Source organism: Acanthochromis polyacanthus, chromosome 10 (assembly GCF_021347895.1).
Source record: "Acanthochromis polyacanthus isolate Apoly-LR-REF ecotype Palm Island chromosome 10, KAUST_Apoly_ChrSc, whole genome shotgun sequence".
Lineage (NCBI taxonomy): Eukaryota > Metazoa > Chordata > Actinopteri > Pomacentridae > Acanthochromis > Acanthochromis polyacanthus.
In genome coordinates, this window is record NC_067122.1 from 17,924,784 (window position 1) to 17,942,620 (window position 17,837).

The following is a 17,837-nucleotide window of genomic DNA, read 5'->3' on the forward strand; positions in this document are numbered from 1 at the left end:
TGTGTTATGCACGCATATGTCTGCATGTGTGTGATTGTGCTGGGGCCACCTGACAATTGTCATTTTGCTCCTGTTGATAAATTCAGACACATTCGCGTTCCCATCCACAGGGAAACCCACTTGAAAGCGGGCCACATGTTTTGTCTCCCACCGTCTATGAAGAGTTTAAGTCGTAGACTGTGGCATGGCCCCGACAGTTCTGGAATAGTGCAGCACTGGCGAGTCCTGCTTGACCATTATTTTCTCAAACTTCATGCAGGGAGATGAGCCGAATCGCATCAGACTGCAGTCCGAGCCTGAGTCAAAACAAATAATGCGAAATACGCAAGGCCAAGCTTTAGCAAGTTGAGAGACAGTGACCAGCTAGCATGTTTCCTGTCTCTTTGCCTTACTCTGTGCTTTCCCCTACTTTCAAAGGTATTTACTCTGTGAAATAAACTGTTATGTGGGAGGCAGTAGAAATACGAGCAGCAGATCTCATTAGTGTTAAACTATTAGGAGCATGACGACCCCAGGGATGAGGGGTTTTAAGGCTTTCAGTGTAGCTTGAAGTTATCACATCATACGCTCTTTAAAAAAATATTTATATAACAATCTCCAGCAAGGCAGCTTGATGCACCATTTTCTTCCTCACTTTGAAGTTGCCACTAATGTACTCACCACAGCTATGCATTGTGATACTGTCTCTTGCTGACAGACTGCAGAGGTCATAATTGAGCTACACTGTAGGACCCTGGTGTCATCAAACCCACAGAGGTCAGGAGCAAGTCTCATCAAAGAAAACTGGAATGGCAAGAACTTGAAAATGCAGAGGCGGTGATTTGATTGGTTATGTATTAAACGATGCCTTTCTATGGAAACAGCAACTTTTCACGCTTTGGTAATGAGTTCTTTTGATATGCATTAATTCTAAGCAAAACGGCAAACCAGCAGCGTTTGTGTGGCTTTTAAATGTGTTTGAATTTGTCCAGAGGCCAGGGAAATTAGAAACTAGTGCTCTAAGCCTAAGTTGTGGCTATTAAATATCATTTGGAGTGCGGCCTCATTTCATGAGAATATTTGTTACCTTTCTCGCATGGCACATATTTGTAAACCGGAGTGTGTTTTATTCTCTTTGTACTTTATAAATTATTTTGAATGTGTTTTAAAAATTTAAATTAGTAGCCCGATTAGTAAGCTATTACTCTTTAAAAAAAACTGTTTAAAAATGGTCTGATGAGATGTTTCTTTTATCTGAAACACTATCAGAAAAAAAAGTGGAGAAGTAGAATTAGCAAGCTTGATTATTAACAAATGGTTTCTATCAAAAGAAAAAAGAAATGAAAAGCAGCTTAAATAAGACTCAGAGAGTGAAACTGCTGCAGGATTACATTGAAATTAGGTGTGCAAGCATAAAGCAGGGAGCAGGTTTAATTGTATTGTGCACTATTATACAGTCTTAAAATACTTGTAATACATAATGTTCTGTTTTTCTTGTTTTACTATAGTGTTTTGATCTGTTTTAATAATGAAAACAAGCTTTTTGCAGCATCAGAACATTTCCCTTTTTTAAAGAACATTATTATTTAACATGACTCCTACATTAAGTCAGTCTCAGAGTTACTGTTGAGCTCTAATCCTCAGCTATCAGTCGTAATCCTTGAATTATCTGTTCTAGATATATACATATATATACATATATCTTCATTGTGCCTGCAGGTTTCTAAAGTTTTATTATGCTACACTAACCCTGCAAATAAAATGCTGTTCCAGTGAGCTCTTTCTTGACTTCATTTATTATGGAACAGATAAGATAGTTTTAAACCTTTGTCTCATGCTCAGGGTGTAATGAAAAAGTTTTTAAAAACCTGACAGAAATAATGATGTCAAACCTCACAGTGAGTCACTCAGAAATATGGATAATCCTGACAATGCACAGATTTACACATGTTGATTTAGTGACTCTAACAGACCTTGCGATGGATTTATTACATGGATAAGATGCGCAGCTGGACTCCATATACAACACACAGGGCTGAGATTCTGTGCTCCACCACCGGCCTGGTGTTCTAGGTTAGAACAGGGATAAATTTTGATTAATTTAGATTTATAGACTTACATTTATATACTCTAAATGTAAATGTACACGTACTGAGGGAGACTTATAGTAGCCCATATACAAGCCTAAGCTGAAGGAAAATAGTGTTTTAATATCACTGATATGCCCACAGTGGGCTCATTGTCTTTCTCTTGCACACTGCAGGCCTAGTTTCCACTATAGATGTAATATTAGCTACCCTTCAGTCTCCTACGCACAGCTGGAATGCACTCTTTCCTACCTTCTGTATGTGCCTTTTGATTATTGCTCAGTCCCTCTACCTCTGTGGTAACCTGGCATGCCGTAGCTCAGACTTAAGCAGGTAAAGGAAAAGGTTGTTGCAACACTTCAGCCTGGAGCTAGAGCTGTGCCACTGTCAGTTACCATATTACATCAACATCAGATGTAATTATATGAATAAATTGTTTTAAAATATACCATAGAATACTACAATATGCACAGTGTGCTCCTTTCACTGCGACCTATTCTTCCTCTTAATCCATTGTGCAGCCACTGTGTCTCCAAATTGGGATACATTTGGATACAGAAACAGAGCACAATAAGGTCTGGTGTTTTTAATCAATTATTTATCCAATATTTTAATGATCAGAGTGCCTGGGGTGATCAAAGGCTAGGTTCGAGCTCCACTGCCTCTGCCTCGCTAAGACATCCCTCTGTACTTTGATGTGGTTCACCAACAAATGCACTTATCTTAAGCATAACTCTCTCTCAGGCTTGCATGTGAGTGCTTTGAAACTGCTAGTTTGAGAGGCGTGCATGCAGAGTGTAGGTCACTGACCAATCCATACTGATGAGAAAAAAAGAGAGAACGAGACGGAGAGAACTCTTACATTGATTGTCTCGAACAATCAAATGTACAACTACTACTTAGAATGTCATCCAAATATGAAACAACCAGAGGTCACCTTCTCAAATCCTTCATGTGCATTATCATATATTTAATTGGTTGCCAGGTCTCTAACTTGAAGTCTGTGTCACGAGATGTTGAATAAAACATGACATGGAGAAGAAACAACTGGCCGATGGCAGCCTCAAGTAAAAATCTGCTTTAAATGACCAGTCATGAGATGCAAATGAGTAACTCATCAGAGAAACCTGACAAATGTTGGTGCGTTCAAATACGTAAAAAAAAAAAAGAGAAAATAAAATCGATTTTTCTATGACAGTTCAGAAAATAAAGTTGTGTTAACAGAAATATTTTGTAATCCTTTCTCCAGTCATTTCATTTTGTAGGGTTAGTGCTATGGATGCTCAATCCTGATGCTGTGATCATGTATAGGTACAGTATGAATCCAAATTACTAGCTATGAAGATTTTTTTTAAACATAACCTACACTATATTCCCTTGAGTGTTTCTTAAGACCATATTCAAACACATTTCTTGAGCAGTCAATTTGTGAAAAATATTATGCATACCTGTTTTCATAGTTGCTTTGATTCCTGGGCTCAATGAGTATCCTTAATGTACTTTTAGGAGCTTAATTCAATTTGTACCTTATCACAAAATACGTCAAGGAGTGACTAAGAAATTAGAAAAAGAATTCAAAGTTCGGTGAGATGACTTTGAAAAACCAAATAATATTGTCCTATGCCATTTATTTTATACCTATGAAAACCCACATTAGGACAAGCTGTAAACAAAACACTAACACTAAAGTTGTTACCACGTGCCAGCAAAAATATATGCATATCATACGAACACAAAACTGCATTAACATTCTTTACAAAGGGAATATTAGCTCTGTTTTAGTCTCCACCAACTCCTGAGGGAAATATATGGCCCCTTTGGCTGCTAAATGTCATCAGCTGACTGCTAAATTTGTCTGTCTGCTCTTTGGCATAGGTAAGGTGGTGGGTTTATCAGAGCTTGTTTTTTTGCTGAATACAGCTGCCCAGTGTTCCTGACAAATGGGATGATGGGAGGTGAGAGCGGGCCAAAACAGAATATTTGTGAGCTTATAGAAATGAGCTGACTAAAACCCTTTCCGGAGCTGAGGTGAGCTGCAGAGTCTGGCGAGAATTATTAGTGGGCTGCTCACTACCAGATTTTACAATATAGCACAGAACCCCAGTATGTGAGTGGCAAAAATAGCAAGTTTTGTGATAAAGTAATGACTTTTTGTAATGTAAAGTCTTTTTCATGTAACATGTTTGCAGTAACAACACATCATTGAAACATGTAGATGCAGGCATAGAGCTTAGCAGTACATTACTTTTTTGATATATAGCCACAATTCACAACAAATGTTACCTCATAGCACTTCACAAAGTAAGGTGAAAACATTGTGAATTTTAAATAGAGAACAGAAACCCAACAATCCAAAGTTTGTTTTAGATTCAATATGAGCAAGCAGTCAGCAGCGATGGGAAAGAACCCCAAAAAGGTTTAAAGGGAAAAAAACACTATGACAGAACCAGGTCCAGGGAAGGCAGCCATCTGCCTTGACCAGTTGTGTTGGGAGTGGAGAAGAGTGGAATTTTTTTGTGTCTACATTTTTCTCCTCTCGTTTTAATATTCCTGGCATTTTTAACATTAATAACTTTTAAAGAAGAGATCATCTTTTGGTGAAGTACACCAATCAGCCACAACATTAAAAATGCTGACAGGTGAATAACATTGATCATCTTGTTCCAATGCACCGTTCTGCTGGGAAACCTTGGATCCTGGCATTCATATGGATGTTCCTTTGACATGTACCGCGCACATAACCATTGTTGCACATTCCCCCATGGCAGCAGTGCTCCCCAACAGCAGCAGACTTCCCCCACAGGACAATACGTCCTGCAAAAAACTGCTCAGAAACGACTCTGCTGCCAACATCTCGTCTGTAAAGAGCCCCTGTCCAAGCCCCAGTGGGTCCGAGCTGTTTTGGCAGCACGACACGGGCTTTACAATATCAGGCATGTGGTTTTAATGTTGTGGCTGACTGATGTATTGTGAGAACTTGTTGTTGTAGCACCTTGATGTTTCGTGGCAATACAGTTATTCAATTGTTACCTACATAAATGTAATGTCCGCCGCCACACAAACCTGTTATTCTGTATTGTCTATAATTAATATTACTGCACAATGCAACTGTTGGGTCAGGCAGTAGTTGATCAGCTATTGTCTGACCTGATTTTTAAATTTAGTTAGTTGTCCACCATTTTGAACCATTTTGTGTTTTTTTTGTTCTGCGCTGTAACTCTGTCAGTAGCAGCTCCCTTGTTGAACAATTATGGTGGGATAATCTGTTGACATGAACTTGTTTCCTGTTCATTGTTTTACCGTTCCACCCCAGCAGTCCTCTCTGCTTCTCCCCTGTCTAAGTGGCTCCTCACTGCCAGTTTTCTTCTATTTTCTTTGCAAATAAAGTCACGTACTCAGATTATTATACACAGTACAAAGAAAACAAAATTGGTGATTAAAAATTAAATACTCTTATCTCTCTGTGAGTTATCTCAGTCCCCAGAGAGAGGATGCTATTTTGCAGGCTTGCGGGTGTCTTTTGTTCCCAATTTAGAAGCTTGTCGCTGTTTATTGTTAATTTTTGATGCTTCATTTGATATTCTGTTCACTTTCCACTCTGACATGCAGAGAAAACATCTTTATCAAAGTGTCAGTTGTATGGCGTGTGTTGTCAGGATGTCAGGTTTGCCCTATTCTTTACATTTCTGGGGAGAGGGTGTGTACGCTGCAGCGCGGTTTGTTGGTGAGCCAACTGAGCATGGAAGTGTGCTGTACAAACGCCGCATCTGAGGAAGAAATCAATGTGTATCCTAATTCTCAATTCCAACTTAAGAAAGACTTTAAACTCCCAAATCTATGAGGTTGTCAATTGTGAACTCTGACTGGCTCGAAGAAGAATGAAAAGTTCTCAGCACAGTCTCCTTTGTTGGTTTCAAATATCCATTTCCATAGTAAATCCTTTGTAGAGTTACAGTGAGAGACAGTGATGTGAAATGACTGTTCTTCTGTCCTTGCAGGAGGCCTGTCAGCTTGGCAAGATAACCTCTGTGAATGTAAGTCTTACACATTTTACTCTATGCCCTTTTCTTTTCTTGCATGTGCACAACCCTAAGCTTAATCAGAGCATGATTTTGCATTTGTTTGCTCTCTTATTATTTTACACGTATCATTGCGAGTAGTTTTGCATGTCATTTATATACAGCAAATACAAATTAACAAGTTAACATGCTAATGTTAACACATCGAATCACAGAGGGTTTCAAAGTGTTGCTCTTTTAACATTGTAATTGTTGACAACTTGTATGGTAAGAATTTAACACTTCTAAACACCGGCCAGTGTTAGCCGTTAATGTTTCCCTCATATTAGCACTGGGAGGTGAATATGTTCACATAAATTGTAGCAGAATTTGTCATGGGTTACAGACGCTCAAATACTTTTTCTGTCAAAAGAACATGAAGAGAACAGAACGTGTTCATAATATTGGTGATATGACTGTTCCACACTGAAAGAAACATTGAATTCATCACTCTGTGGAACTTCCTGCTATCGTCCAAACTCAACCAGCATCCTGTGAGAATTAGAGTAAGAGGGATAGTTTTATCTTAGGAAAAAGTAATAGCTTTGTCTAATATATACCAACCAGCCACAGCATTGAAACCACTGACAATTGAAGTGAATACAATGATCATCTTATTAAAATTCAATATTCTGCTGGAAAACATTGGGTTATCAAATCAATGTTTCCTCGACACGTACCACCCACCTCAGTATTATTGTAGATCCAGCACACCTACCCACGGCAACGGCACTCTCCAACAACAGCGTCCTCCCCCTGCAGGACAATGGCCTCCCACACCACCACAAAAGCTGCTCAAGAACGGCTCGATGAGCACGACAAAGAGCCCAAGGCACTGACCCAGCCTCCAAACTCTCCAGATCCCAATCTGATCTAGCATCCACAGGATATGCCAGAACAAGCCTGATTCATTCTGTAACCCCCGGGACCTGGCGGATACAGTGCCAACATCCCAGTGGCAGATGCCACAAGACACCCCGAGAGGTCTGCTCTCCACACCCTGAAGGGTCAGAGCTGTTTTGGCAGCATGCAGGAAGCAATACCAGGCAGATGGTTTCATTGTTGTGGCTGTGACTGTGACTGGCGCACTTTTAACTAGAAATTCATTGCAAAAACAGCTAAATTTTGGGAAAAATGTATCATTTATGGCAGATAAAAAGAAACTTAGAAAAAATACTCTATGCTTTGTTATATACTAACAAGACAGGTGCTAACTCATTCAACAATAGATTGACAAATGAGTTGCAACTCTAAGAATCAAATTAGCAATCAACAGCAAAAAAAAATACTGTTCCGATTCTGTCTGTTAATACCATGAATCTGTTGATAGGGTGTGAAGTTAAACATATTCTAAACAGCTGTTCAGAGTAGTGCATTGTAAAGACGCTCAAAAAACGCATTCTCCAGCGAGATCGATCTTGCAGTTTTAACGAAAGTGATCCAGATCCACACCAAAAATTTCATAGATTCTTCCTTTGCCCGTGCTCCACCTCTTCAGTCAGTTTTTATGAAATTTGGCTTGGAAGTTTTTCTGTGATCTTTCTGACAAACAGGTGGACAGACAAACAAACACACAGCACTCATGACATACAGTACCTCAGCCTGACAAGCCTCTCGCCTTGGCAGCAGAATGAACTCTGCAGAGACTGAGGTTCTCAGGAAATACTAGAAATGTAACGTTCCTCGACTGAGAGGTGGAAGAAGCTCGATCTAACCAGAAAAACAACAACACTGGTGGATTGATCAAGAGAGTGAAAATGACTGACGTTTATGCAGTCCTGTGAAAAAGTGCATGTGAACTCTCAAAAGGCAGTGGTGTTGATCTGTTGCTCCTTTTTCATGGGATGGTACTTGTAACCAAGACAATGAAGGAGGAGCTTGTTGCAGATGGGAAAGGGTCTATTTTCACAAAAGCCATAATCTTTTTTTTTAAATCTAATTTAAGTAGTGCAGCTGCATAAACCAAACAAAACAGCGACTAAAAATGAAACAATAATGAAAATAACCTGAACAATACCTCAACTATGTGTAAAGTTAATGATCCCATATGGGATCTCACTTTCTCAGTTGGAAATCTTTATACTGACAATCATCCTGTTCTGACATTTAGTTCCAAGCACTACAACTCCATACCATCACAAATATGGTAATTCTCACTGCCATTTAAAACCTCAAAACCACAGCTGGTATTAATCTGCTACTAGTGATCCCTTTATCATGACTGGATAGTTTTTGAGACTCTTAACATCCTTTTATGAATATGATTGATAGTTTGTGGGTGATTTTTGAGAACTTGGTTATTATATTAGCAAAAATATGTTTGAAAATGTCAAATTGTAGGTAGTCATTATCAACACTAAGAGCTTCTTCTCCTCCTTTTAAATGTTTCTTGAGCAAATGTAGCAAAACTGTGAAGTAATTTATGAAGAAATACTCTGCAGAATAATTTGTGTTTTGTTCTGACTAGTTTGATTAGTGCACAGACACGATTTTCATATTATTTAATGCACATTTATAACACAAGTGAATATCATCATTGTGCTGCTGCTTGTCTGAACTAAAGTCATTATATTGATAACATCTGACTACATACTATTAAAGTTCTAAAGAATTCAAAAGAGTTTGATCACAGCTCAGTGTAAGGCACATGTTTGCTAGGTCTGGGAACATTACTATAGCTTTGCCACGTCACAGAAAATGCCATCATAGCGGATGAATCAATGAGAAATCAAACTGATGAAAACTCATTTGATTTGTCAAAAAAAAAAAACACCCACTAATCTGACAGCCCACTTGCTACAATCACCTCCTTCTTGCATGTTCCTGCGAACTCATCATCTCACCAGTGAAGGCATGTCATCTCTCACATGATAAACTACACTGGCAATGTATGCAATAACATTTTAAAAAGAAGGAAAAGAAAAAGAAAAGGAACACAAAGCTAAAATCACTAAGATTTTTGTGGATGATGCACGATCTTGACTTAAAGCAGAGCAGGGACATGTGGGACGATGCCTTTTGGATCTTGCCCTTGCTGTATTGCTGTTTTTTTTTTCTCCGTCTCTACATAAGACATGTGCGACATGACAAATCACCATCTCCTCTGAACAGATTTATGCAGGTCTAGGTGTGCCCGCAAGCTGATCCTTATCTGAAATGGCAGAGCCAATCTCCCCTGATTCACTCCTAAGTGGTCCCTGTTTATCACTCAAAGTGAGGTGGTTGTCAGCCAAGTCCTTCTCCGCGCAGCACTGACTTCTTTGCTGTTTTGAGAGACTCATAGTTGGAGGGGAAGTATATATAATAATAAAATTCAAAGGGCTGTAGTCTACCAAAGGAGAAAGTGGCAGCCCCTCCTCCCTCCTCTGTATCAAAATATAACGGACTTCTAATCCAGTAACCCGTGAATCCATCCCCATCTGGGTGGTTACCAGAGGGAGGGTTTTGGATTTTCTGCCTTGTTATAGGGTAGAACTTGGCATGCATCTCTCCTGTTCATTTTATCTCTGTGTACATACTTCTCAAGGCAGTGTTTTATCTGGCTGAGCGGGCTTTGTTTGGTCTTGATATCTCTTACCGCAGCTTGTCTTTGCTTTATGGATTTCTGGCAGCTTCTTTAAATAAGTGATAATGCTTCGCACTCACCTTGACTCCTTAGTGAATGTTTGTTTTTGTTTGTCATGTTTGTCTTTCGACATTAACGTTTCATTCGCATTAGTCATTTGCCACCGAGAGCAAAAGTTGTATTTATTTAAGCCCCATTAATAGTATTTAATCGTAATTAATATTGTAAATCTATGGCTTGCTAATGAGTACATCGTGGAATCAAATTAGGCTTTTCTTAACATCTGGCATCAACCTGAATGGGCTTGAATAAACAGCAGTCTAAAAAGGAAGAAACTCCCTTATGCAAAATGATTATGTCCTAATTGTCACGGGCAGCTGTTTGTTCTAATAGATTCTGGATGCCATTGTTGGAGCAAGTTTCCAATAATTAGAATCATGTGGAGAGGAAGCATGCTTTTTGTAGCACTGCCAGCCTCCCGTAAGTGGGCTCTTTCCTTTGCTGGAACCTGGACATTGCTTTTGCGTGCATCCTCCAGTAATTTGAGAAACAGCTGCCAACACTGTTTGAGAACAAGTAGATATTTAGACTACTTGAAAGCGTGGGCAAACATGGCACACAGAGCTATATAATTTTGCCAACAAGGTATTCGTCTCCTCTCCGTCTCTGAAATTGAATAAAATTGTGCGAAGAGCGGAAAGAATTCTATGCTATGTAGAATTATACAACGCATGTGATACCACATGTAGTAAAAACAAGATTAATTGTTCTAACTCCTACATCATATATAAAAACTTACTTCTGTGCATGCATGATAACAAATGCCTCTTTCTGCTTTATTTTCCTAATAGAAAACAACGGCAATAAAAAAAGCTTTTGTTCCTGAGTTGTTATCTCACACAAGAGTTGAAGGCTGTTTGTGTGCTTTTTTTCCTGTTTGTTTCTTTGACTGCGTGCCCTTTTTTCCCCTCTCTTTCTCCTTATTTCTCATCTGTCTTTATCCGACTAACATACACTCGCGCAGACACACGTACACACTCAGATTTGTGGCCTCAGGAGCTAGATGAATCAAGTAAATAGAATATTTAGCTTGCTGTTTCAACATCACAGCATTGAAAACCACTCAGTTGTGCTTTCAGGGTGCTAATTGTGTGGATTTAGGTTAGTCAACCCTCTCTGATAGTTTTTAAATGAAGCTTTTTGTGCACTTGGTTTTTGGCAGTTTGTCCTTCATTAGAGCCAGACTTTATTTTACTCTCCCTCTCTCCTCTATTTTCCAAGCCTTACTTAGCTTTATCAAAGAACAATAAGTGCTTTATCTATGCACTGTAGTGGCTATGGAAAAATATGTGAGCACAGAGACATCACCACCTCCTGAGCTTAAAGGAGCATGTGTTAATGATGTTTTTAATTCAGGACTTGTATATTGCTTTTGTTGCTATGGCAATGAAGAAAATCAAGATAGTCATTTGTACACCAGTTGTATTTGCTCTTGGAAAAAAAAAATCTTATCAGTTTGAATAATGGGATGAATAAAATTCACCGCAATAACCAAAGCTGAGGGCGTAATTATATTTTATGCGTTTTATGCCTCTATACAGTGTGATGCAGTATGATGTTACTCAGGGAATCATGTGAAGACATAAATTCAAGGTACAGTCTATATTACCGAAACAGTGCAAAAGACTAGTCCCATCTTCTCTCTCCTCGTTTTTTCTCAAACTCCGAGGAAAAGACATTAAAAAAAGTAAAACATGAAATCAGCGGTGTCTACAGATCACCCACTGTGCCTCGCAATATGAATAATTGTTGCTCTGTGGTTTGGCTTCGGCGGAAATTGGTAACATATTAGCCGACATCGCTACATGTGGGATGCATCGTCTTCTTTAGCTCCAAAAGAAAGGTCACAACATGAACTTCTGTAAACCTCCAGAGAAATCAAAGAGGCCTGTACTGTTCTGAAGAAAATGCCCACACTCCTGTGATCCCCAAGACTTTACAAATCAAAGTCTCAGCCTCCACATGCATTCCCACCTCTTTTGTGTCTAAATTGGGTGAGAGGGAAAACTAGGACATAGTTCAACCTGTTAATACCCATCCCATCTATTATCAGGATGTGCATCATGGAAGTCTCAATTATAAATCTTGCATCTGAAAAGTCATTCAGTCGACTCAAAAGACGAGAACACATTTTTGGGTTATGAGGTCAGTGTCTCAATTAGTCCGTCTAATGGCAAGATGCCGTTTGGGCATATTTTCCTATCAGAAGCTCGGTAAAGATGACGGATGCAGTGCGATGCAAACAACAATTGATGCATTTAGGAAAAGATTTCCCACGTAAAAGCCGCCTCGCTGTACTCATTCACCCGTGAACGAGCATATCTGTCACTACTCACGACGATAATAATCTTTGTCAGTGGTAGTGCGCCAAGACTTTCTCCAGGAACAGAGAGAGAATACCTGTGAAAGATCATTCCTGCAGACATTCCTGAACAAAAGACTTTTTCAGGCTGTGATTTTAAATGTTTCTCTCAGGCGGCCACCAAATGAGAGAGTGTTCTGGTTAATAAACAAAAACAACATAGCAGCAACTGGGGTCAAGGGTCACACTCTGAAGTGTTGATTACATCAGTTTAGGGACTGTCTCAGTCTTTTCATAAAAGTGGTCTGTTCACCTGAAGAAGAAAAGAAAAACCACCACAAAAACATATAAACTTTCCTCATGTAGCTGTTGTGATACAACCTTGCAGATAGTTAGGATTTTATGTGACAATGCTTTGAAATATCTTTTTCTGAGATTTCTGTCCTCACCTCAGTACACTGGAGGTGAAATGAACGTTGAATGTGGCGCTCCAAGCTTTGATCTATTATATTTTGAGAGATTCAACAACAATGTTTCTCTCCAGAAGAAATGTCCTTGTTGTTCTGGACACATCTCACTGTGAAGTTTTCACTGAAAAAAGGAGAAAACTGCTCATTGCATCGGGTGGATTTTCTGGAACAAAAACTGCTGTCGATATTTTAATGTAAATTTACTATTCTGTGAGCACCACGCCTGAGATTCCATTCACCTCCATATGGGGCGGCGGACATCTCAGCGGTGGGCATCTCAAAACCCAAACAAATACATTTTATACGTAAGGCGACAGCCCAAACATTATGACCGCTCACAGATGAAACAAATAAAACAGATCATCTCGCAACAGCAGCGCGTGGCAGGTGTGGAGACCTGAGAGACTCTGACAAAGGGCAGATTATTAGAGCCAGATAACTGGGTCAGCGCGTCTTTAAAACAACTCTCTGGGTCAGCAGTGGCATCTGCCTGAGGAAGGACAAATCACGAAACAGCAACAGGACGTCCAGAATGCTGTACAACTTACAGGACATAAAGAATCTGCTGCCAATGTTTTTTTGTTTTTTTTAGCAGCTACAAATCGTATGCCCTTAGAGAAATGTTGCTCTGATCACTTCTCAATTAACAGATTCCCACTGGTAGTTGGGCTTTTTTAAGCTCCTCATCCATAGAGTTAATCTCTCACTCACACATTAGTTGCTCATTTATGATTTTGTTGTTTTGCTTCCTATCTTTCTTTCTTTTTGGTCATACTAAACAGTACCAGAGAGTTTCTCATGGAATATTTTTTGTCCGCCAGACCCAGCGCCGTGTGACGTTCCATCTTCCAGACGGTTCCCAGGAGAGCTGCAGTGACAGCGGGCTGGGAGACCCGGAGCCCAGCAGCACCGCCAGCACCACCCAGCCTCTCCCCCTCAGCTTCCCCCAGGAGGAGTACTACGAGCAAACATCACCCAACAGCCGCACTGAGGGAGATGGAAACTCAGACCCTGAATCCAGTGAGTAGTGAAGTTTGTTATGCTCAAACAACAGGCCAGTCTTTTATTTTCCTTTTTTTTTTAAATTACTATTATTTAGTTTGGGATTTCTGAGGCTGACGACCGTATTTACAAGCGCCCATCTGTGTTTTCAGACAGTAAAATTATTTACTGACATTACAGCTGTGATTGTAATTGTGACAACACAGTCTTGCAAAGGTTTAACAAGCGGCCATTTTGTGTCAAATAACCACTAAAAAGCAAGATTCACATGAAATTCTCTTTGCCATACATGCTGTCTTTTTTTTGTGAGAGCATTTCTTCAGACAAGCAGGGCAACTATTTTGTTGTTCTAAGTGGAGAATGTGCCATATATAACAGTTTTTCTTGTTGAAGGAAACTCCTCGAAAAAAACCCCATCTCAGTCATTTTAGATATATGCAAATGAAGCAGTCTGATCAGAACAAGCAATGGATCTGTCATGGGACTGCAGGATAATATTAAGGGTTTAATTTTCACAATGGTGCATTTATTAGTGAAAATTAATTTTGCAAGGCGGAATTTTGTAAACGTTATCTAGTGCTAAGCTGTACAACGTAAGGGGAATTATAACTCTGAAGTTGGACCTCTGCTGCCGAATTATTTTTAAATGATTCACAAGACAGCTGTCACTGCATGGCTTACTGCCCAGTGATGTTCTCCATAAAAAGCTTCATTGAACGCAGCGATACACAAGTCCTGCCTCATGCATATGCAACATTTCTTTTTTATTTCAAATCATTGCTCAAATAACTTACAGAAAGGAGGAAGAAAAGCGCTTAAGACACAACACAGAGAACTCTGCATTTCTCCTCCAGTGGTGTCTAAAGCCAAGGCTATCCTGAGTTTCCCATCAACGTGTCCTTGTCACGTAACCCCGCCCCCACACACACACACACACACACACACACACACACACACACACACACACACACACACACACACACACACACACACACACACACACACACACACACACACACACACACTCTCAAGCCGGACGCTCTGAATCAGATTGTATTTTCTGGGGCTAGCGCTGCATCATACATCGCAGATAGGATCGAGGCTCAGATCGGTGCAGACCTTCACTCCTTCAGTGGCCCATGTGTATCATTGCCAGGATTGCCTTACCCATTGCTCTGAGTTACCTGTCAAAAAGCAAGACTGTTTTTTTGTTTTTTTTGTGCCTTTTTTCCCCCCACTGTGCAGCAGAGAAAATCCACAAGACAGGGAAAAATAGATTGCATTGCATACACCTACGTGCGGTATAGTCATTGTGTCACTGTTGTAAGTGAGACAACAGTCTTTGGTGCCTCCCCAGCAGCTGGGCTGACAGGTCCGGGGCCGGGGTGTCGGTGTGAGTGTGACTGTGAGCGCTTTTGTTAGAAATGAGACAAAATGGGTGACATCCCGTTGATGGCTTTCTGTTCATTTACATGTGGAGGTCTGCCATATTTATAATTTGTTTTGTTAGGGTCTCGCAAGTAACAGCAAGAAAGCATGTGCACATCTGTACACGTTCAGGCATGCGGTTAAACGCACAAACACATATATCTGCTGATGAAACCACTCCCTCCCCAGCTGTTCTGTTTAATGTATTCACCACAATGACAGCAGTGATTCATTTATGCGATTCGTTCACATACAGAGGCAATTGCTCGTCATTTCATTAATATTCAACGACATAAACATCTCATACTTCATAAACTTACTCAAATACTGTACTTAGTACCCACTTTCCCTCTGGGGTAATATTTGTTGAAGTGCATTAGTTTTAGATAGGAGACCATGCTAATGTAATAAATGCATGTGTACTTTACAAATTGGTTCATTAAAGAGCGAGCTCAATAGCGGAGTCTAAAATTAGTATTTGGATATAAGAAAAAGCCATTTTCAGTTATTTGACTACAAAGTCCCATGTAATTCTCTGTTGTCACCTTATCACACCAAATTGTATTAAAGTTAATGTAGTTCCAACAGATGAGCAGGAGAGACCTGATCATATTCAAGGGTACTGTCCACATCACGAGAAGTGATATGATTAATATGAACACTCACATAGCGTGTAATTTATTAGACTGTTGCAGCATTTATATATGAATTTCTTGCCTTTACAGGCTTCAGCAAAATGCAGGAAATTTCTATTTTGTACAATCACTCTAAATACATCTTTCACAGACCATATATTCACGCCTGAAGCCAGGAAAGTTCTTTCATTTGCTTTCGGATGCTACTGATTTAACGCATGTTTACACTGGCACATCATTTTAAGACAGAGCAAAAGTCCTCTGACTCATCGAGCTCCATTTTCTTCTTCCAGAAGTTGAGACAGATAAACTCTGACTCTGTGCGACTCGGTTCAAAAAGAAAGATGGTTCCTGTGCACGTTGACGGCCTCAGAGATGAGTGCGCTGGTGACAGAGGGGGGCCTAAGATGGATTAGATATGGTTTTATCAATGAGCACCAGGCTGGCATGGTGGTGGCAATCTCTTATCATGTCGTCTCAATTTGTAAAGCAGAAAGAACAAGGAAAAGTGGAAAGAGGGGAGCGGAGATGGAATGACTCCAAGTGAACAGGGAGAAACAGCGCTGGGATATTGAAAGAGCCGTGCAACGGTGGAAAGGGGAGAATTTCAGGAGTCAAAAGCTGTATTGTTTCGTAAAGGTGCTCCAGCTTAGACCTGAATGTCAACTTGCACTGAATAATTGTCTGTGCCAAAGGCAAGCCATGTGGCCTTCTTATGACAATGAATTTCTCAACTCCTCTTTAAACCTGCATCTTTATTAGACCACCCTCTCTTGAAATAAAGTTCATATGACATTTTATGTTTCTATTATTTATGAGTTAGGCGGCTGTTCATTTTATGAGCTCTTGCCTCCCCCTCCAGGCTTACTTCACCACCCCGCCATCAGTCTTGTGCTGTCGCCTCCCTTGTCACACATTGCTCCAAAGGTTTTGATAGTTCCTCCTTTGTCTCGACAAATAGATAAAAGCTGCAAATTAATATCATTTGCATTTGTAGTTTTACGTCCAACCCCGGTGCATCTGACAGGTGGCTATTCCGGTACTACACATCCAGAACAATTAAGCATGATGAATAGTGGCTGTCCCTTTTGGCCAAATTGCAACACTACATCAAAACATCAAATCCAGGAATATATAATGCTATGTAATGCAGCTCCTCCTGCACGCCTGTGGTCTACAACACTGCTACAGCGGACAAGTCTCTCTTGTAGTGACTCAGAGTTGTGGAATATTTGGTTTCCAGCACAGTTTTACAGAGGCTGTGACAGACTTTTCCTGGAATCACAGTTGTTTTTAGTTGAATATTGAAAGTATCCAGTTGATGAAAATGTCATTCTTGACCCATCTTGGCTCAGGCATCGAGTCCTGGCATTGGGATTTGTTTTTTGATTTTTTTCTTTTTTCATGGTAATGACTACTGGCATGGTTCTGGGTGATGTGACTGCACTTCTGATCAGTTAAGCTTCATTGCGAGTAAATAATTAAATCCTGCATTTTTAAAAAATATTCTTTTCTCTGTTTCTTAATTTTGAACAGTCCCTGCTGTTTTATGTTGTCGTAATGATGTCCTGAAAGGTTTTTTGCGGAATGATGGGAATCATCATGTCGCATGTAACGATCAGTGCTAAGCCCTCAGACAAAGTATAGTAAAGTGGGAGCAAATCCCCGAGTCTAAATCCTTCACATTTTTCAAACAATACACAATTTTGTTCGTGGAATGATTTATAATATACTTATTTCTTTCTCCTGTTGTTGGAGTTGAAGGATTTAGGAGCTTGTGCTTTTGCCCACTTACGAGCAGCTCCGGCGTAGTGCATTAGTCTCTGGGAGAAACATGAAAAAGCCGAGCAGCATAGTGCCGTATCTTAATCTGTGGCATATGGCTTCAAATGACCGGCTTCCACCTTGTCTGTCTAAGATCTAAATCTGCTATTAAAATAAGCCAATCCTTTTTAAATACTGCAAGTATAATAAGATTATAGTTTTAAATGCACAATGTATTGTAAACCTTCAGACTTTTTACAAAAGGGAATTGCTTCGACAAACAACAGATTTCCACCAATGTTTGTTTTTCATGTTTACATTATTTTTCCACTTTAAGCACTCTTGTGTCCTTCGCGGCACAATCTATCATTCCTCATGTCAGCAGACAAATAATCTGATTAAAGGCTTGCTTGGTTCATGCGTTCTGGGGGCTGCATTCCCGAGTCTTTGATTTCTGTAGGTCCAAAATTTTCATAATGGCTCACAG

General features: G+C 39.9%; 1 protein-coding gene across 2 annotated transcripts in view; it reads left to right on the top strand.

Moving 5' to 3' along the window:
* pcdh11 (protocadherin 11) overlaps nucleotides 1–17,837 on the top strand; it is a 128,902-nt gene that overhangs the window by 69,265 nt on the left and 41,800 nt on the right. For both annotated transcript variants that reach the window (XM_051954342.1, XM_022189014.2), the window contains exons 5-6: nucleotides 6,065–6,100; nucleotides 13,343–13,541. In XM_051954342.1, coding sequence (XP_051810302.1) covers nucleotides 6,065–6,100; nucleotides 13,343–13,541 — 235 coding nt within the window. The remainder of the gene's footprint in view (nucleotides 1–6,064; nucleotides 6,101–13,342; nucleotides 13,542–17,837) is intronic.